This window comes from Bos indicus, chromosome 4, assembly GCF_029378745.1.
Source record: "Bos indicus isolate NIAB-ARS_2022 breed Sahiwal x Tharparkar chromosome 4, NIAB-ARS_B.indTharparkar_mat_pri_1.0, whole genome shotgun sequence".
NCBI classification, from domain to species: domain Eukaryota; kingdom Metazoa; phylum Chordata; class Mammalia; order Artiodactyla; family Bovidae; genus Bos; species Bos indicus.
In genome coordinates this window covers 117,604,481-117,626,625 of record NC_091763.1, presented here as the reverse complement: position 1 = coordinate 117,626,625, position 22,145 = coordinate 117,604,481, and the positions used below count along the sequence as shown (strand labels likewise).

At 46.1% G+C, this 22,145-nt stretch overlaps 1 protein-coding gene, 1 long non-coding RNA gene and 1 other non-coding gene across 4 annotated transcripts in view; 2 read left to right on the top strand and 1 right to left on the bottom strand.

Annotated features, from left to right (window-relative positions):
* Positions 1–1,449, bottom strand: part of RBM33 (RNA binding motif protein 33) — a 110,642-nt gene extending 109,193 nt beyond the window's left edge. Inside the window, exon 1 of one of the 2 annotated variants that reach the window (XM_070788472.1) lies at positions 933–1,449. Coding sequence is in view for 1 of the 2 variants with exons in the window: in XM_070788477.1 (XP_070644578.1) it covers positions 933–975 (43 nt within the window). In the remaining variant the exon portion in view is untranslated. The remainder of the gene's footprint in view (positions 1–932) is intronic. The other variant, XM_070788477.1, reaches the window with a different exon arrangement.
* On the top strand, positions 2–21,267 carry LOC139182816 (uncharacterized). Its single transcript, XR_011566388.1, has 2 exons — positions 2–604; positions 20,995–21,267. It is a non-coding gene; the product is annotated as an uncharacterized lncRNA (long non-coding RNA).
* On the top strand, positions 12,802–12,908 carry LOC139182867 (U6 spliceosomal RNA). The gene has a single exon (XR_011566428.1). It is a non-coding gene; the product is annotated as a U6 spliceosomal RNA (small nuclear RNA).
* Positions 21,268–22,145: the final 878 nt, after the last annotated feature.

Here is a 22,145-nt window from a genome sequence, read left to right as displayed (position 1 = left end):
GATACAAAACTCCAGCAAGTAAACAATAAGTAAAGCAAATATTTTCAAACTCTAACTAGAAAGCCTCGGGGGGAACCACGTGACAGAAAAAAGGCATGCACAAATCATATTGCCTGAAGTCACATTTCAGCGCTGGTCTCTTAGGTTTTTCTATTTTGCCATAGGAACTCTTCGATACTTTGGCCAAAACTCCTAGACAGGATCGCTACAATGTAGCCTTAAATCAGCATTATTACTGAAGAGTATATAGCAGAATGGCCTAACGTTTCAATAATGAGAACTCCGCCCGAATGCAGGTGGTGTTCACCCTTTTCCACCTAAGGGTCCCCTTTATCAGTTTCCGAACAATCAGAAAACTCACTTCCAAGTGTTTTACTCATATTAAAAACAAACAAAAAACTTCAGTCAACAAAAATGTGATTTCAAGCAGAAAGTGATTTTGCCTGAAAAAATCAGGTTAAGGTGTGAGTTAGGTGCTCTGCCAAACTTATCTATGGTTGGAAGACAAGACAAAAAACTGCCGTTTCTGCCCCAGTTCCACCCTCTGCAAGACGCTGACAAGCAAGCACTAATGGGTCCGGATTCAGACAACTGAGGAGTTCAGGTAAATTACAGCAGTCGCGGGAGGTTCTTTTTTCAGACTCCTTACTCTCTGAAATGCCCCGCAAACACCTTCCCTCAGGTCCGTGCGCCTCAGCCAGGTCCAGTAAGGGGCTGGAAACCACGCCGAGCCCTCCCGAACGACCCCAGCGGGGCCGCGACCCTCCCGAGCGCGCCCGACGGCGGGCGCTGTCCCCCCGGGCAGGCCGCCCGCCGCCTCAGGACAAGGACACCAGAGACCCCGACCCCCCCGAGCCTCCCGGGGGCACTACGACGGCCGGGAGCGGCCCGCAGCCGCCGCCGCCGCCTCCCGCGCGCGGCCGTTCATTTACCTCCGGCGCCCGCTCCTCCGCCCGCTCCCAGGGCGGCCGCCATGGTGCTCGCTGGGCCCGGCCTTCAGCCTCGCCCCACCAAGCCAGCTGGGGGGGGGCCGCCGGGCCAGCCGGGGCCCGGGGACGCGCGGCGGGGGGCGGGGAGGACGGGGGACGGGGGCGGCTGGCCGGGCCTGGGTGCCGGAGGCGGCGCGGCCGGCGGGTGGGGGCCCTCCGGCCTGCTCCTCCGCAGGAAGAAAACAACAAACTATCGCAACATGGCGGACGGCTCGCCTGCCGCCGCTGTGCACGCCGGGATGATGGCGGCCGGGAGGCGCCGGCGCGGGCCCTTCCCGCCGGCCGCGGCGGCTCCTGGCCGCCCCCGGGGAAACAAAGGCCGAAGGTGGAAGGCAAACTCGCAAGCGGCCGCCTCGCTGGGCTTCCAGACAGCCCAGTGTTGAACGCGGGGGCCTGGGCGGTTGCCGGCCGTAGCGCGGCCCGAGCTCTGTCGTAAGGCGTTTTGCAGCAGTTGGCGCCGAGCTTTACGCCCGGCGGAAGTCCCGTTGGAAGTGGGAGAGGCCCAGCGCCCCGCTACGGGGCGGCAGCCGGGTTTCTGTGTTTGGACTGTGAGGCGCGGGCTGGGGGCGGAGTCACGGCGCTAGGGGCCGACGCGTGGGGCGAGGGCGGGCGGGGCGGCGCCCGGCTGGCGCTCTGCGGGCTGCGGGGCGGCGGCAGGTTCGCTGAGCGGGTGGGCCCTGAGACTGTTAGACTGCGCTGAACGAGAGCGCGAGAGGAGCGGGAAGGGTTGAGAGCGTGGTGCTAACGAGTGACAGAAAGGGCATCAGGGTGCGGAGGAGGCTGAGGGCTGCTGGGGGGAAGGCGTCTGAAGACGGCTTCTCACTCGGCGGGTGGGTGGGGTGAATGTAGCTAGGCCTTTAAGTACAGACGAGCTACTGACGTTGGTGCAAGAACAAGGAATGTGAGAAATATGGGGAAAGAAATGGGTCATTTTAGCTAGGAAGAGAAGGCCGAACATAGGCGCAGAGATGCCAAAGGACTTCATATGAATCCTCAAGCAGTACTCGTGGACGCTCTTAGGAGAAAAGAATGCTTTATGGTGGAAAAGCCTAGAAAACTCCGCCTTAACTGATGATAGTAAACGTTTTCCCGTAACGGAGTAAATCAGAATTTTGTGCCACCTGAAAGGATGCAACAGGAAGAAACAGTGTCACTCCGGTGGTAATCCAGTCGCAGATACGTAACTGAGTCTAACCTTGAAGAAATAAGGACAAAAAAAATTGAGGGACGTACCACAAAGGTCTTCCGAAGTGTTGGAAGTCACGCAAGTCAAGAAAAGACTGAGGAATTTTTTCAGATTGAAGAAAAAATAGACATGACAGCTGAATGCAATGCATGATTCTGAACTGGATCCTTCACGCTAATGAATATTATTGGAACAATTTGCAAAAATCATAGTCTGGAAATAAGATGGGAGTTACGTAGCAGACTTCACTTCCTTATTTTGATGATTGCACGTACTATGCAGGAAGAAAGTGTTTGTTGGAAATACTATTACAGAGTCCACGTTTGTGTTTCTTGCTGCCTGGCAGGCCAATAAATCAAGAGGCAAGGTGTTGGGGCAAAGACTAACACTTGATTTGGAAAGCCTACAGACCCAAGAAGATGATGGACTAGTGTCCCAAAGAAGCATGTGTTAGAATTCAGGCTTCTTTTATATTAAAGGGAAGGAAGTGATGATTACAAACTAGAATCCTTTGTTCTTGCAGCTCTCTGCAAAGGTCTGGTTACAGTGTTTCTATAAACCACCCCAGCAAGACAAATGTTACTCTCTGTTCTGCCACTTTTTTATCTCTACACAAACGGCAAAGTGCTATACTGTTAAAGGTCAGATCCTTGAGAATGGGCTGTCCTGAATAGTTCAGGCTATAGGCAACATTCTTAACTACAGCAAAAACAATAGAATACAAAGATTAACAGAAACAGACCCGACATGGACTCAAGATTTTTTCTTCCTTCTTACAAAAGTACCTGATGGCACATCAAGTCAGGAACTTATTCTCAAATGGTTCAGAATAAAAGGGTTCTACTCTATATGAAACTTCTGGAAAATTCTAATTGCTTCAAAACAGTGTAGCACAACTAACACAACACTGTGAAGCAGTTGTACTCCAAGTTAAGGTTTAATGAGAGAACCAAAGAGTAGATTGTTTGTGATGATGGTCTCACAGGTATATACACATACCCAAACATATCAAATTGTATACATTGAGTTTATGTCATTTTTTTGTATATCAATTATAACTCAATAAAACTGCAAAAAAAATTCATTGTTGAAGTAAAAAATGCAAAAGAGGAGTTAAACAGAAAAGAGACTTGAGAAAATTAAAGACAGGAAAAGATTTCCCAGAATATGCCACAAAAGTGGGGGATGGGGGTGGAGGGACAACATGAAGGAGAGGTTTGAACATTTGAAGCTTGGAATGAAAAAATCAAATTCATGAGAAATTGCATTGCAAAAAGTAGAGAAAAAAGAGAACGGAAAAGAGGCAATGTTTGACAAGAGATGGAAGATACAAACCCACAAATACAGGAGGCATAACAAATACAAGCAAGAAAAATAAAGCCACACCTAGACGTATATGATGAAACTGAACAGCATCCACAAAGGCGATCTTAACACAGACATAAAGAAACTGCTTCTGGCCATGATGGAGACATAGGGACAGACTCCCCTCACTCCATAACTTGAAAAGACGCATTTGAAAAAACAAAATTGCTTTCCGACATTGGGCCACAGGCAGCACAAGCCTGTGGGCACTGAGAGAAAGGAAACCTTATAATCGTCCAGCTTTCTGCCTGGAAACAGTTTCTGGACCATGAGGCAGGAGAGGACACTCAAATAAAACACAACTGTCTTAAAGACTTGAGGAGACAGACCAGAATTTAGAGGGGCTAACATGGGACATTGTGGGGGGTGGTAGTGCAGATGATGCAGCAATGCTTAGGAAGAGCTCCAAGAATCCACACAGGGACACCTTGAATGTGCTGCTGTGTGGAGAAATCCCATGAATATCAACAGAGGACCAGAACAACCAGAAAGCTATCAACTGAACCGTTCTTGGAGCTCAGGCAGAGCTGGGCAACGTTTAAACTTCAACCACCCAGAGGGGGTAACCCTGGCTGACCACCCAGGACCTTCAGAAAGATCCAAGAAGGGTCCATGCATTAGAACTAGGACAAAGGAGCACTAAATCTCCTAAAAAACAACTCTTGAAATGGTTTATGCTAATCAGCACATAATTTAATGGCCCACCAGAACAAACTTCAGTTTTCTTTAACAAAAAACCAACCTAGCCCTCAATAAAGTAAAATTCACAGAGGCCAGCATTTAAAGAAAAATTACTAATGAAAGGAAGAAGCAGGAATATATGACCAATACCAGGAGAAAAATTAATAAACAGAAACATACGTAACAGAGACAACAGAATTATCAGCCCAGGGATTTCTAAGACTTGATATAAATATGCTCAAGGGCTTAAGGTAAATGGGACCCTAATGAGGAAGGACAGAGAATATATGAAGTGGAACTTCTAGAGGTGAAAATGCAATATTTGAAATTAAATACTCAGTGGAGAACAACAAAAGCAGATTAGAAATTTCCAGTTTCATCTCAGATATACAGAGAGCTGCAAAGAACATCACTGCCAAGCTCATGACAATAAAAAATTACAATCAGTGGCAATTTTCTCAATCCATCAGAGAACCGAAGGGTTCCAAAGCAGCCGACGGAAAATGGAGACACAGACATCTACAAGGAAGAACAGGACCTGGGCCTTTGCTTACCTGCAGCAGACAAGTCAAGGTATCTTAGAAGCTGGAACTAAGATTCAGCTAAAAATGTTCAGTGACATCTAAAGTCCACACGTGGGCTAACATGAGAGTAGGAAGCCCCTCAGAGCTGCAGAGGCAGAAAGACCTGCACCATCCTGCAGGCTTCTTCTCCACGAACCGCATCAGGCGTTGACCAGAAAGATGGGCAGAGTCCTGGGCACAGCCCTTGTGTGGGCTGAGAAAAGGAACAGCCACCACACACACCTACACACACACCTACACACACTCCTCTTCTTCCCCCGAAAATAAACTGTAATCTTCAGGGCAGAAAAGCAACAAAAGCGTGGCCTTGAGGAAATAGGGAACCCATTTTCACTGTGGGAAGGGGACAGAGAAAGAAAAAGCCCTAGCTTTTTTGGTTGTTGTTCAATCACGCTTCAGAAACATGTTTAAAATGTCGATCTGGACAGTGCTCATGGGCATCACAGCTGGCAGTGGCTGGCCTCCCAACCTTGTTACCGTCTTCCTTTGTTGTTTTAACAGAGAATGAAACGACACTCACAGGGCTCCCCCACTACCAAGCGGTCCACCCAGGAGACCTTCCAGTCTGATCCCTCCCCCACGTTGTGGAGAGCTTTGTGCAGTTACTGTACAGTATGAATAATGAAACTGAGATCTGTGTAAAAGCAGAAAGAAAAACAGTGCTCCTGGAAATGGGAATGTTACCTTTCTAAATTAATTCTTCTAGCCGCTTATAAATCGAACTCATCTTTTCCTGCTGGTCCCTGTTACACCTTAGCTTTCAGTATGAGTTCAACTCCCATCTTTTTTCTTGCTAACATTGTTTAATCTTTCCAAGTCCAAACGATTTGTGTTGTCTGAATACCCATCATCCTTACAGTCACTGTCCCATTGTACCAACTGATAAGTAGTCACTTGGGTGTGCCCTCCTCACCTTTGGGGTTACCTTCCTGAGGGTGAAGGACCCATACATATTTCTAGCTTAGTTGCTTCCTGTTAACATTAGCTGCCCACCAGCCACCACGAGACGTGTGCAAGCATGGGGTGGGGCAGTGGAGGCACAAAAATGACCATGATGCTGCCCTGCCCCAGGGGTCCCCGTCTGGTGTCACCAACAGTTCTAGGCGGTTCACATAAGAACAGCCCAGTCCCAGAGTGAACGTACAAGACCAAATTATTAAAACACTTTCTTGTTGAAGGAAGTTAGACATCCATCCCCCTGTTGCAAAGCTGGCAATTAACTCTAATATCCTCAAGTACTGACTGCAGACTGGAAAAAGAAATATGGTCATTGTGTATTGCAACTAAAAATTGCTGTTTATCATTTTGACTAGTGACAAATCTTGTGAAGCCACGCCTGAGCCCTAAGCATTTTGAGCCCTGAGCCTTTTATGGTGTCTAACTGTGGAAAATTCTGAAAGAGATGGGAATACCAGACCACCTGACCTGCCTCTTGAGAAATCTGTATGCAGGTCAGGAAGCAACAGTTAGAACTGGACATGGAACAACAGACTGGTTCCAAATAGGAAAAGGAGTATGCCCAGGCTGTATATTGTCACCCTGCTTATTTAACTTATATGCTGAGTACATCATGAGAAATGCTGGGCTGGAAGAAGCACAAGCTTGAATCAAGATTGCCAGGAGAAATATCAATAACCTCAGATATGCAGATGACACCGTCCTGATGGCAGAAAGTGAAGAGGAACTCAAAAGCCTCTTGATGAAGGTGAAAGGGGAGAGTGAAAAAAAGTTGGCTTAAAGCTCAACATTCAGAAAACGAAGATCATGGCATCTGGTCCCATCACTTCATGGCAAATAGATGGGGAAACAGTGGAAACAGTGTCAGACTTTATTTTTGGGGGTTCCAAAATCACTGCAGATGGTGAATGCAGCCATGAAATTAAAAGACGCTTACTCCTTGGAAGGAAAGTTATGACCAACCTAGATAGCATATTCAAAAGCAGAGACATTACTTTGCCAACAAAGGTCCGTCTAGTCAAGGCTATGGTTTTTCCTGTGGTCGTGTATGGATGTGAGAGTTGGACTGTGAAGAAGGCTGAGCGCCGAAGAATTGATGCTTTTGAAGTGTGGTGTTGGAGAAGACTCTTGAGAGTCCCTTGGACTGCAAGGAGACCCAACCAGCCCATTCTGAGGGAGATCAGCCCTGGGATTTCTTTGGAAGGAATGACACTAAAGCTGAAACTCCAGTACTTTGGCCACCTCATGCGAAGAGTTGACTCATTGGAAAAGACTCTGATGCTGGGAGGGATTGGTGGCAGGAGGAGAAGGGGACGACAGAGGATGGGATGGCTGGATGGCATCACTGACTCGATGGACGTGAGTCTGAGTGAACTCCGGGAGTTGGTGATGGACAGGGAGGCCTGGCGTGCTGCGATTCACGAGGTCGCAAAGAGTCAGACACAACTGAGCGACTGAACTGAACTGAACCTGGCCGCAGGCACATGTCCGGACCTTCATTTCCTCCTTTGTGCACAAAGGGCATTGAGAGCTGTACCAGGAGCACAAAATATGTGCCACAAAATTCCTGTAGCTTCTGAAATGGGAGGAAGGGTCAGTGTCCTGCAAAGGGCTTAAAAAGGGCGGAACACTAGGCCCGTTCCAAGGCAAGGGCACCCTACTCCAGCACTCTTGCCTGGAAAAGCCCATGGACGGAGGAGCCTGGTAGGCTGCAGTCCATGCGGTCGCGAAGAGTTGGACACAACTGAGTGACTTCCCTTTCACTTTTCACTTTCATGCATTGGAGAAGGAAATGGCAACCCACTCCACTGTTCTTACCTGGAGAATCCCAGGGATGGGGGAGCCTGGTGGGCTGCCATCTGTGGGGTCGCACAGAGTCGGACACGACTGAAGCAACTTAGCAGCAGCAGCAGCAGCAGCAGAGAACAGAAGTTCACTAGCACTGTCTCCCACGCCCTCTGTCTTCCATACTGACCCCAGGGGTGGGCACTTAACCTGGGGGCATTCATCCTTCCACACAGCGAGGTTGGAACAAGGTGGCCTGAGAGATGCCAGTGACTGTGTCCTTCTGAGCCTTGGGCTCAGATGTGAAGGAAGAGGCAGGAATGACAGAGTCCAAAAATAACTACTCGCCACTTCAAAGTCAGGCTAATATAGTATGCAATGCAAAGGAAGGAATCTTCATCAGCAGAAAATGAAAGGAATGTAGATCGCTGCTTTGTGCACCATAGATAAACATTTACCAGCTATATAAAGCCTAAACAATCCTGTCCTAATGGCGTACCCCAAATGTTTGTTCAATTTTTCGTTCACCACCTGCCATTTATAAGCTACAACACTTAAGCGCTGGGAGGGAAGAGCAGTTTACGCTTCCTCTGGCCAGAAGGAGTTTTAAACAAGGCTAAACAGACCAGGGAGAAATCGATGTGAAGCAACAGAAAGCGGTGCCAGTAGCGGGGGAGGGAGAGACCTTCAGGGAACAGCAGCCTGTCTGGATCCAGGGCAACAGGTCCTGGTTTATGCTGTCACTGTATCCAAGAGCATACACTAAGCTATTGTTAATTTTCAAGCTCTCACTATTGAATTAGGTCCCTAAGCACTTCAAAGATTTTTTTTTACAATAATCACTCATATATAAGATATCTTGTTTGAACTGAAAAATGCCTATAAAAAGGTTTTGCTGCTAGAAAGAGTGTTGACATTTAGAACATTATAGGACTGACTGTGGAGATGACCGAAGTGCATCCATCGGCAAAGAGTGTACGTGAAAGTGTTAGCTGCTCAGTTGTGTCCCACTCTTTGCCACCCCGTGGACTGTAGCCCCCCAGGCTCCCTGTCCATGGAATTCTCCAGGCAGGAATACTGGAGTGGATTGACACTCCCTTCTCCAGGGGAACTTCCCAACCCAGGGATCAAATGCAGGTCTCCTGCTTTGCAGGCGAATTCTTTACTGTCTGAGCCACCAGGGAAGCCCTAAAAGCCACTAATAAATCTCTCTTATTGAACTACATTGGAAATTAGAAGGAAAAAAAATAATGCTTTGATAAATGTTTGTCTCATAGAATTATATTAATTCAGTGGGTAAATGATTTTTTTTGAAAAAGAATTAAAACAATAAAAACAAAAGCAGCTAGAGATTGGTAAACTAGAGCTCATTAAAATTTGAAACTGCTTCATTATCTAAAAATGTCACTTAAATGTGAAAAGACACTAGGAAAAATAAACTAGGAAAAAAATACTTGTGTATGACTAACAAAGTTTTAGTACCCAGAATACATACACACTAATTGGTAATAATAATAAAAACCAATAGCCCATTAGAAAAATGGGCAAAGGCTGACCTGGGTTCGATTCCTGGGTTGGGAATATACCCTGCAGGAGGGCTTGGCAACCCTCTCCAGTATTCTTGCCTGGAGAATTCCATGGACAGAGGAGCCTAGCGGGCTACAGTCCCTGGGGTTGCAAGGAGTCAGTCGGACATGACTGAGCGGCTGAGCACATAAACGCACAGACGACAGATGAGAATGCTGAAATAGCTGATGACAATACAAGAAGCTGGGGAGCCTGACTGTGCAGGAGGCATACGCACTGAAGCCAGCTCACACCCAGCAGATCGGTAGAGATTCAGAAGGTAAACAGTACCAAGTGCTGGTGGTGCTGATGGAAGAATGAAGTAGAACAACCGCTCTTTAGAATGATTTGACAGTATCTGGTAAAGTTATTAATTAGTGAATAAAAGAATATGCACTTCTACTCAGCAATATTCCCGCTGGTACACACCCGAAAGAGATGTTCACACATGTGCATTAAGAACCAGAATGTGCTTGCAGCATTGCTGATTATAGCAAAAACCAACAGAACTCCCAAAAGAATAAAAACCCAAACAAGCACAGGGTCAAATGCATGTTTTTTCTTAATATATACGTTTTATTGACGTATGGTTGGCTTATCCTGTGACAGGTGCACAGCAAGGAGATTCAGTCATACATATCCACATATGCTATTTTTGAAAGTATTTTCCATTATAGGTGATTACTCAGAGAAGGCAATGGCACCCCACTCCAGTACTCTTGCCTGGAAAATCCCATGGATGGAGGAGCCTGGTAGGCTGCAGTCCATGCGGTCGCAAAGAGTTGGACACGACTGAGTGACTTCACTTTCACTTTTCACTTTCATGCATTGGAGAAGGAAATGGCAACCCACTCCAGTGTTCTTGCCTGGAGAATCCCAGGGACGGGGAAGCCTGGTGGGCTGCCATCTATGGGTTCCCACAGAGTCGGACACGACTGAAGCGACTTAGCAGCAGCAGCAGCAGCAGCAGCAGCAGCATAGGTGATTACAAGATATTGACTATAGTTCTCTGTGAAATGCACATTTTTTAAAAAGAATGCATGAATAGATTGTGATATACTCATGAAGTGAAAGTGGTTAACCACCGCTAGACATGCCAAAATGGAAAGACCTCAGATCAGAGAGTTGGACAAAAAAAGATTAAAATGTGTATATAGAGAAGACTTTTCTATAAAGCCAGGGTATAAAGACATGCACACGCGTGGCAGATATTCTGGGCGGGGAACGGGGCACAGGCTGCACAGTCACAGTGGAATTCCATGTGTTTTGTGCTGGGCGTGTTGCAGACTTCAGTCTCTGAAATGTATTGAATATCTGAACGATCACATCATAATAAATCAGGCTTTTTTTCCACTCGTATGATAATATAATCTCCTGAATTCTCTGACTACTTTCTTCTTGCGATATTTTATTTTCCATTGAGCCGTTTTACTTGTAAACATTTGACATCATAAATATCAAAAGTCTCAGATTTACTAGTCTGAAATTTTTAACACTTGAAAATCAGGGTAATGTTCTACTAGAAATTGTTTTTTGAGTTAAATATAGAAACAGAATGAAGTCAGCTGCTGATTTTTCACCCAAATGCTGGGTTTTAAGGCTAATTTGTGATGTAACGGGTCAAAAAAGAGGTTTTATTGAATCAGAACTGCCTAAGAACATTCTCTAGGTTGGTTTGAGTTTTTTCGGATTCTTCCAGCTTATTTTTTAAACTAAAGATCTGTTCAGTGTTCTTCCAACTAAAAAGTAATCCCAAAAGAGGGCATTTAGCTTTTTCTCTAGGGAAAAATGATCAAAAAAATTAAGGTCCAAATATTTTTCCACCAGCAGAGTGTGCACCTACATACGTGCTGAGCACGTGTTTGTGTGACTAGGTGTGAAATAGGTGCACCTGCATAGGTGCTAAGTGGGAAGTGGAGTGGAAACTTGTGTTCACGTGGAGATAGACAAATAGAAGACAGATGAGGAAATAAGGAATCAGAAGTTTGAGGGGTGGTGTGCAGAGCTCTATGGGAACAGGACACTCCAACCCAAACGGGGCGGCCAGGGAGGGGGAGCCAAGCTTTGCAGAAATCCCTGAGGATGGCGGATGAGGGGTTTGGGAGGGGTGGTTTTCATGCAGGAACAGATGGGGACAACGTCCTCATTCCTTGCTTCTGCGAACCAGTTGTTTTTAGTTTCCTCACTTATTTTCTAAAAATGTATTATTATTTTTAAACCATTTTAAAATATAGTTTACAATGTTGTGTTAGTTTCAGCCGTACAGCAAAGCGATTCATTATACATACACAAATATTCTTTTTCAGGTTCTTGTCCGTTATAGGGAATACCCAAGAATACCATTATAGGGTATTGCAAGATATGGTATATGGTTCCTTGTGCTGGACAGTAGGTGTGACCCAATTTGTTTTTAATGCTTAAAAATAATGTATTGAGAGAAGGAACTGAGGTCTTTATGATGGAGATCTGAGAGCGACCACTCAGCTTCTCGACTGGGGTTTGGAGCAGCCCTAAGAGGAGATGGCTGGATGGCATCACCGACTCAGTGGAGCTGAGTCTGAGTAGACTCCGGGAGTTGGTGATGGCCAGGGAGGCCTGGCGTGCTGTGTGTGGTCCATGGGGTCTCGAAGAGTCAGACACGACTGAACGACTGAACTGAACTGAACTGAACTGAAGCTACTCTTCTCCCCCAAACCCCCACCCTACCCTTCCCCACCCCTCCCCGTCAGGGGCTGCCTTTGCCAGTCTTTGGGATTAGGGAGGGAGTGGCTTGGAGTGTATTTCTAGCCGCAAACAGTACTCTTCTTCAGCGGGATTCCAGCAAACATAACTTTTGCCCACCTCTACATTTCTAGAGGGTTTTTTTGATATGTGTGTCCCATGTAGACTGACGCCTCAGGAAACTGCCCAGCTGGTCCACCCCTAGAGGCGTCCTCCAGGCTTCTCCACTGGTTCTCCCCTCTGTAGTTGACAGCTGCCTGGAGGGGGCTACTCCGGGACTATGGACATGTACCGTCTCTATTCAAACCTTGCCTGTTCATCGATTCTTCTTGGGTGAATTCATTTTGAAGACATTGGGTGCTAAAGGATGCTTTTCTAACTCCACATTCTACATTTATCCCTTGTGACACTGCTGTAAGGAAGAGCTTTCACTACTGGCTCTTTATTTATTTATTTATTTATTTATGTCAGGACAGACTCAAGAAATCATATTCTATTCCATGGATCATAATCTATTATTATCATGACTCATCCTGCTCGAATTGTCACAGACTTGGCCATTTGAAAACCCTTCAGGTTGTACCCCGTGTCCTCTCGCCTTGAGCTTCAGAGTACATCACGCCCACCCCTGAGTCCCTGTGTTGAAACCCTACCCAGCATCATGGTGATGTTAGGAGACAAGACTTTGAGGGCCGATTGGGTTTAGGTAAGGTCGTGAGCATGGATCCCTCACGACAGGTCAGCATTCTCAGGATACTGGAGCTCAGGCCATGTACCCTCTGCCACGTGAGCACGCGGCAAGAAGGCGGCCGTCTGACCGCCAGAAGAGGGTCCTCGTCAAGAACCTGTGCGGCCAGATTTTGATCTTGGACATCCAGCCTCCAGAACCCAGAGAAATAAATGTTTTCTTCAAGCTGCCCAGTCGGGCGGTACTTTATCATAGCAGTCCACTCTGTTAAGATAGCGAGTGCTCGCTTCGGCAGCACATATACTAAAATTGGAACGATACAGAGAAGATTAGCATGGCCCCTGCGCAAGGATGACACGCAAATTCGTGAAGCGTTCCATATTTTTGGAGCACATGTATACCTGTGATGGATTCATTTTGATATTTGGCAAAACTAATACAATTATGTAAGGTTTAAAAATAAAATAAAATTAAAAAAAAAAAAAGATAGCGAGGTGAGCCAGAGAACGCTAGTCTTAGTTCTTTCCTTGTCCCACCTCTTCTGTGTTGCTTTGTTATTTGTTTGGAACACACCTTTTGGTTCTCTTGTTTGTTCGCATCTCATGGGAAGTCTCCCTCCATTCTTACTGATTGATGTGACATTAACTTGGTTCTAACCCCAAGCCTGCTAAGGGCATAATCAGCAGGGTATCGCTTTCCATCCCTGACACCCCTCCATATCCCCCATCTTTTGCACCCCATACTCACCATCCTCTGCAATGGTCTCTGACTTCCCTTTTCTGGGTTTCTACTTTGCAACAGACAACTTGCATGTTTCTTTATTCTTAGTTCTCAGATAAAAGGATCTCCACATATAGACACACACACACCATTTCCCTCTTTCTCGTGGGCTGGCGCTCTGTGTTATTTAGCATCTGGGGCTTGTCAGCAGCGCTGACACCTACCCCTTGGGTAGGTGACGGCCTGGGGTCCGCTCCTTCGGCTGTTTTCGCTGGACACTCACCTCGATCGTTGTCCCCGTCGGGTCGTGTTGGAGCACAGAGGATGCTCTGAGATGGGAAAGCTGCAGTGGGCAGTTTGCTGGCTGGACCATTAACATGTGGTTGCTCCAAACAGGGGAGTAAATGCTCCAGAAGAAATCCCTTTATCTTTGAAGTTCTCCTGTGGAATGATAGAAACAGATGGGTGCTAGTCAGTTCCACGGACGTCCTCACCCTCTGCCCGACCTGGATACGCAATTTCAGGATTCCATGCAGTTCACACAGCTCTCAGCCCACAGGCCATGAGCCCTGCTGAAATGTAAAACCCTGAGCATGGATACAAAGTCTTCAAAGGAAGGATGAAGGGAGACGGTTACTGCGGCTGCCCTAAGCACTCTGAAAGTGTCCCTCAGGGAAGTCCAAGGCCCCAGGGCTGGGGTCTGGTGAGCGGAGGGAGGCAGGAAGCCCACACCGCCTCAGGGGGCACTCCTCCATCACCCCACGTGGAGAGCTTGCCCTCAGGGAGTTTAGAATAGCTGCGCCTCGGGGGTGAGCCAATGCTGGTCTGGGCCCCCAGGTGGCCCTGAGGTGTGAAGACGGGCGGGGATGTCCAGGAAAAGTCTGTTCAGACTTGAAGCCCAGGTGTCAGCTCAGCTGGTAGCGGGAACTGAAGCGACCTGCAGTCTCCCAGGGCTTCCCTGACAGCCCAGTTGGTGAAGAATCCACCTGCAATGCAGGAGACCCTGGTTCGATTCCTGGATGGGGAAGTTCTGCTGGAGCAGGGATAGGCTACCCACTCCACTATTCTTGGGCTTCCCTGGTGGCTCAGCTGGTAAAGAATCTACCAAGGGCCCAGGCAGCCTGGCGGCAGGGCTGCTCCCCAGGCCAGAGAGCGTGGGGGGCCACCTTCCCACCCTCCTGCACATCTCGGACAAGGGAGGACAGGAGATCCAGGCCACTCTTGTGGGCTCACGGGAGTTTATAAGCACTGGCCTTCTTTGAATAGTTCCTTCTCAATTTTATTTGACCTCGTTGAAATTTTTTTTTTTTTTTTGCAAAAAATACGATTATTTGTTTTTCCCTTTTTTCTTTATTTTTTAAAAATTAATTTATTTTTTAATTGAAAGATGATTGCTTTACAGAATTTTGTTTTCTGTCAAACCTAAACATGAATCAGCCACAGGTATACACATATCCCCTCCGTTTTGAACCTCCCTCCCATCCCCCTCCCCATCCCACCCCTCTAGGTTGATACAGAGCCCCTGTTTGAGTTTCCTGAGCCAGACAGCAAATTCTCGTTGGCTATCTATGTTACATATGGTAATGTGAGTTTCCATGTTACTCTTTCCAGACATCTCACCCTCTCTTCCTCTCTCCACATTATTTTTATTTTAAAGAAGTAGCAGTTGGAATCAAATTGTACGCAGTGAAATAGTACACCCAGGAAACCAGATCAGTACACAGGGCTTCGCTTGGACTGGCCCATGGCCTTAAACAAACTGTCCCCGCTCTCTGCCCCCTTCCTCGCCTTTAGGGTGAGTGATAACATGCTGGTCTCTGGGGCTGTGGAGAGGAGTAAATGAGTTACTGCGTTAGGTGGTGCTCGGCATTGGGCGCATATTAACCAGCCTGCAGCCTGATTACTCCTCCGCCATGGCCACCACTTCGGTTGCCATCGTGACTCAGCATTGCCAGCAGCACGCGCACAGTCGGGGTTAGTCAGATGGCGTGCTGGTAACTGCAAAGTCCAAACAGCTAGTTAGTGGGGGCTGGGGCTTATCTACAGCACAAACTCCTGGCCCCGGCCCTTAGACACTCTACGTCAGCGGGTCTGGGGTGAGCCCCGGAACCTGCCTTTTTGGTGAGTGTGATGAGTGGTTCTGCTCCAGGCCCGCCCTCTGAGAAGCATCCTGTCGGCCTGAGCCTGGGGGTCGGGGGCACGGGTGGGAGCAGAGCCACGTGCCCGGCTTCTCTTCATCGACTAGATACGATGTGAAGCGTCTACCTGCCCATTCTAATCTGTAGAGAATACTCAAGAAACTCTGTCAGCGCCTGCTGAGTATCTTCCAGATGCTGCTTTATTCCAGGTGTTTGTGAAGAGACAGAAAGACCCCAGCCCTTCTGGAGTTATGGTCTAACTTGGACAAACAGACAATAAGCAACACATAAATGTACTAAATAGTGAGGGTGACATGATGGGACGTGAAGAGCAGGGCAAGCCTGACTGAGGTGTGGCTGCAGCTCTCAACCAGCGATCAGGGAGGGCCTCACTGAGGCGACACTGTGGCCGAGGCTTGGAGGAGGCGAGGGCCTAGTCACGGGACATCTGAAGGAAGATACTTCAGGCGGAAGGAAGAGCCAGTGCAAAGGCCCTGCGACACTGCGGCCAAGGCTTGGAGGAGGAGAGGGCCTAGTCAGGGGACATCTGGGGGAAGATGCTTCAGGCGGAAGGAAGAGCCGGTGCGAAGGCCCTGAGGCAGGATGGTGCATGGAGGTGTGAGGACCAGTGACATGGTCCTGTGGTTGAAGCAGCCTTGGTGCTAGTCACAGGGATAGGAAATGAGGGTCTAAGAGGTAAGGACTTTTTTTTTTTTTTAATACAGTTTTTAACTTTTAAGAAATATTCAGTTCACACACATAGTTAAAAGACCTTCAGTCTTTCCCCTACAAAAGTTGTTAATGAGACTAAAGCGTGGACTTCCCAGGTGGCTCTAGTGGTAAAGAATCTGCGTGGAACAAAAAAAATCTACCTGCAATGCAGGAGACCCAAGAGATGAGGGTTTGATCTCTGGGTCAGGAAGATCCTCTGGAGGAGGGCATGACAACTCACTCCAGAATTCTTCCCTGGAGAATCCCATGGACAGAGGAGTCTGGTGGGCTACAGTCCATGGGCTTACGAAGAGTTAGACACGACTGAAGCAACTTGGCATGCGTGCAAAGGATGGGTAGCCAAGCTCACTAGGGGTGTTTTTCAAAGCATGCTCACCTCTTAGCAGTGGGTGACGAAGTCAGCTTAGTGGGTCATGAGCAGTACTTGAAAAATGTAACCGGTCCTTTAGTATAGAACAGAATGCAAACCATCAGCGAGTGCTGAACCTAGCTAAATAGCTATTTCATGAAAGTTTTGTTTTCTGTGTCACAGAAAGTTAAGGAAACCGAGGCATTTGATACGTGAGTTTTGAATCTTATTGACTCAAATCTCTGCTCCAGCTACTGAATAAAATTAATTAGTGACCAAACTGTCCCTCTTTCCAAAAATCCATGCATAGCTTCGGGAAATACCCTTGCTGTGACTCAGCAAAGGAAAAGCAAGGAGCACTTAAGCTTTCTGGAGATGAACCGGCCAGATGGGGCGGATAGCTGGGAGGGGAAGGGCGCCACCTGCAGGCAGCGTGCCTCACCTCATCAGACTGCTAACCGGACCTGTCTTCTAAGTTAAAGGGGGTCATTCCAAGCCAAACCAAACCTGTCAGTCCTGAAGGAAATCAACCCTGAATCGTCATTGGAAGGACTGAAGCTGAAACTGAAGCTCCAATACTTTGGCTACCTGATGCAAAGAGCTGACTCACTGGAAAAGACCCTGATGTTGGGAGAGATTGAAGGCGGGGGGAGAAGGGGATGACAGAGGGTGAGATGGCTGGATAGAATCACCCACTCATTGGACATGAGTTTGAGCAAACTCTGAGGGATAGTGAAGGACAGAGGAGCCTGGCGTGCGGCAGTTCATAGCGTCACAAAGAGTCGGACATGACTTAGTGACTGAACATTTGAAGCTCAGTGGGCTTTAGTGAGATGGGGATCAGTAATATGACAGATGAATGTGCTTTAAGTACTACCAATACAAATTGGCGGCTGGGTTAAATCGTGAGGCGCTGCAGCTGCTGACCTTCAACACTCCTTGAAAGGAGTTCAGAGTGGAGATCAGGAATGAGGTGTTCTGTACTCTGGGAAAAACAGGCCGAACAGGTCTTTGGATATTTAGATACTTTCAGGAGGTTTTATGAATCCAGTTCTTGCATCTCCTCGTGTCTAGAAAAGCGCTAAAATGCTTCCTGGTGACATCTGCTGCTTATGACCAGCAGAGACTTCTTGCAAAACATCTGTGCTTCCCTGTGGGCTCTCCCGTCGCCCAAATCACGCATAAACCGGCCTCCGCCCGCCTCCGTGGAGCAGCTGCTTGGAGCTCTCTGAGGTGCTGTCTCCCAGGCCAGAGTCCTCGTTCTGCCCCAAGTAAAACTTAACACACAACTCTCATGTTATGCACTTTTTTCAGTTGACAGTACAATCGCTATTGCCAAAAGGTAAAATAGAATATTAAAAAATTAATGAAATTAGCAATTATGAAATCTTGTTTTTATAGTGGTAAAATATACAAAACATCATTTTCCATTGTAAGCATTTTCAAATGTACAGTAGCATTAAGTACATTCGTATTGTTATGCAACCATCAGCACTATCCGTGTCCAGAACCTGTCATCTTCACCCAAATGATGAAAGTTTATTCATAAGAATAAAGAGCAAAATTCACTGCTTTTAGTGTACAAGTCTCTGAGTTCTTACAAACGCATAGAATTACCTAACCACCACCTCAGTCAGATATAGAGTAGTTAAAAATCTCCCCAAATTCCTTCCTGTTCCTTTTCAGTCATGCCTTTCCCAACCACAGTCCTTGGAAACAACTGATGTGCTTTTTACATTTTATTTTGCCCTTTCTAGTTGTTGTTTTCAGTCAATAAGTTGTGTCGGACTCTGCAGCCCCATGGACGGCAGCACGTCAGGTGCCCCTGTCCTCCACTACCTCCTGAAGTTTGCTCAAATTCATGTCCATTAAGTTGGTGAAGCTATCCAATCTTCTCATCCTCTGCTGTCCCCTTCTCCTTTTGCCTTCTATCTTTCCCAGCATCAGGGTCTTTTCCAATAGATTGACTCTTCGCATCAAATGGCCAACGTACTGGAGCTTCATCTTCAGCATCAGTCCGTCCAATGAATATTCAGGGTTGATTTCCTTTAGGATTGATTCATTTGATCTGCTTACAGTCTAAGGGAAGTCTCAAGAGTCTTCTCCAGCACCACAGTTTGAAAACATCAATTCTTCGGTGCTCAGCCTTCTTTGTGACCCAACTCCCACATCTGTACATGACTACTGGAAAAGCCATAGCTTTGACTATATGGACTTTTGTTGACAAAGGTCCCAGGTCCATAACATTCCAGAATGTTATGTGAAAGGAGTCACATGCATGGCATCATGCAATGAGTAGCCTCCTCGGTCTCATCGCACACTGCAGGGAGAGTCTCATGCACAGAATGGCATCATGCAATGAGTAGCCTCCTAAGTCTCATCACACACTTCAGGGAGAGTCTCATGCACAGAATGGCATCATGCAATGAGTAGCCTCCTGGGTCTCATCGCACACTGCAGGGAGAGTCTCATGCACAGAATGGCGTCATGCAATGAGTAGCCTCCTGGGTCTCATCGCACACTGCAGGGAGAGTCTCATGCACAGAGTGGCATCATGCAATGAGTAGCCTCCCAAGTCTCATCGCACACTGCAGGGAGAGTCTCATGCACAGAATGGCATCATGCAATGAGTAGCCTCCTAAGTCTCATCGCACACTGCAGGGAGAGTCTCATGCACAGAATGGCATCATGCAATGAGTAGCCTCCTAAGTCTCATCGCACACTGCAGGGAGAGTCTCATGCACAGCTGAAAGGACCATTGTGGGCAGGATTCCACTGGAAAGATGGGCCTGGCTGCTTATGCATCCCACAGCTTATCTGAGTTGTTTTCAGTGGTGGGTGATTAGAAATAAAGCACTGTCAACATTCGCAAACAGGTTTTTGAGTGAACATAAGCTTCACTTTCCTTGAATAAATAGGAGTGACATTTCTGGATAATGTGAGGAATATACATCTACTTGTAAGACGCTGCCAAGCGGGCTTCCAAAGCAACCATGCCATTCTGCATTCACATCCGCAGGGCAAATGGTTAAAGCTTTAACCATTCCCATGAATGTGCCGTGGTGTTTCGTTCTGGTCTGTCTGAACCCCCTACTCTGACTTAGGGCACTGAACTCTTGTCCCATGCTTGAGTGCCGCCCATGTATCTTCATTCAGACTATTTCCCTGTTTTACGTTTGGGTGGTTTGTTTCTCATTGAGTTTTGAGAACTCTTTTCATGTCATGAAAGCAAATTTCTATCACATGTGTGTTTTAAAAATATTTCCTCCAAGTCAGTGGCTTGTTTTTTCATAATCATTAGTATCTTTCAAAAAGCATAGGTTTTAAAGTCTGATGAAGTCCAGTTTATCAGTCATTTCCCTTTTATGGTTATGGTTTTGGGGTTTTACATAATCTTTGCCTAGCCAAAGCTGCAAAGATTTTCTTCTGTGTTTTCATCTAGATAGATGTTTTATGATTTTAGGTCTTCCATTTAAGTCTCTGATCCATTTTGAGTTCATTTTTATTATGATGCAAGTTATGGGTCAGGGTCCATATTTCTTTTTCTCTCATGAGACTTCTATTTGTTTTTTATTGAGGTATAGTTATTTACAATATTTTATGTTTCAGATCTACAACACAGTGATTCACAATTTTTAAAGATTATATTCCATTTGCCATTATTATAAAATATCCCCTGTGCTGTACGAAACATCCTCACAGCTTATTTATTTTATCCATAGTAGTGTATCCCTCTTATCACTGAAAGGATACATAGTCAGTACACTATTGACTAAGTCTAGATAATCGTATGGCTATTTTGCAACCTAGTTATCGATTCTGTGGGTGATATTTAGAATGTGTCCTGTGTTTTTCTGGAATGAACAACTTCCTCTGTGTATCTTTGGATTTGAGAGTCTTTCCTTCAGTTAGAGTCCCAGAAAGATTGGCTCTCATACAATACTTGTGATTAATACATTTTTGTGTGTAATAATTTGACTGGTAAATCATGACATCTAGGTTTGGCTTTCATTCATATTTGATTGCTGTTGAGGTTAAGTGTATCTTCCAGTGTTCACATTCCTTCATAATGATCTCTTTCATGATTTGTCTGTTAGTCTTTTTTACCTCTAAGGCAGTATCTCTATTAGTAGGCATTCAATGGCATATTCACCTTTAGATGGGAACCATCACAAAGTCTTGACAGCCTGACACCTTTCTCCATTTAGTATAATGTGCCAAAGAGACAAGGAAAATGTATTTCTATCAATCTTTGCGTTGTTGGCCTCTTGATTTCTTGAAAAATAGGAAAAACAAAGGAGCATTTTTGACCTTTGAATTTTCAATTACTATGCCAAGCTTTCAAGACAATTAAGACATAAATATTCTTTGTACAAGATCTTGTCCTTAATCCATGATTGATACCTTGTGCTGAAATAGCATAGGTGATGTACAAAAGCATCATCTCAGAGAACACAAATGCTAATGAAAGATCGATTGTCAAATATGTTTAGAAAGAAAACAACAAAGAGAGAACATAATTTGTCTTCTCAGGCGTCCTGACGAGACCGCTGCAGCTGCCTCGCGCCGCCTGGATTTCCCTCTCGGTGACCATCACGCGGGAGCCGTGGTGCCCGCCCCCGCCAGCGGCTGTCAGAGCAGCATGTGGACAGCTCCCCAAGAAAGGACCTGTGTTTGGAACATGGGATGAAGTTGCGTTTGAAGCCTGTTTCATATGTCTGGGTAATATGTAAGACATTTGATAAACGTTAGTGGTTAAAGATAGCCAGTTAATTAACAATTGAGTAAATTCTCCAAAGCCAACCAGATCCACAGTCTGCTTCTCTTATTTCATGTCTAAACATTGTAACCACTTTGCCCATGGTGGTAGTCACAGAGGAGATCTAAGGATCTTGTTGACTTTATATAGCAGGTCCTTGAATAGTCCTTTAGAAAATGCTGAGTAATTTAGACTCCTAAAGGAGTCATCGCATTAAATGCTGTGCACTTGCTCTTTTCTATTTACTCAAAAGGAAACACGGATGGGGAGCAGGTGAGCTCAAACCAGGCCATGCAGGATATTCTGCTTTAGGGAAACAAGATTGCCCGTGCACCCCAAATCCAAGAGGTGATAGTTTAAAATTAGACCTTGACTGATTGCGTTACAAAGGAATTTTTCAGTTTGGAAAAGTATACTTTGTATTTTTTAAGTATCAGCTCTTTTTGTTCATTTAAAAATAGCTGAGTTGACACATTTTCCATATCATTCATATTTTTCCAGCCCACCACCACCAGTATCTTAAAAGGACTTAGAAACACAAAATTGTATCAACTCTGTGTTCTCTTGTATCGGTGCATAAGCTTTGCATTCGTGCCCTAGTGAGACAGTGGAGCAAATGCAACACATTGTAGCTGTCGATTCTGCCTGAAATGCCACTTCTCAGTTTATTTGCTTTGTAGTATTTGGTGATCGATGCCCATTTTTCTTTTCCTCTCCAGTCAACACAATTTTATTCATTTATTTATTGTTTTTGCTCTTAAGTTTCCTGCTGGGAGAGCATTGGGGCTGATATGCGAGAGCAAAACAAACCCGTTTAGGCCACTTAAGCAACGCATTATGCTTGTCACAGCTAAAGTCTGTGAACCAGCTAATCATCACCAGCAATTTAGAAAGATATGCCTGTTTAGACACCCAAGTTCCCAAC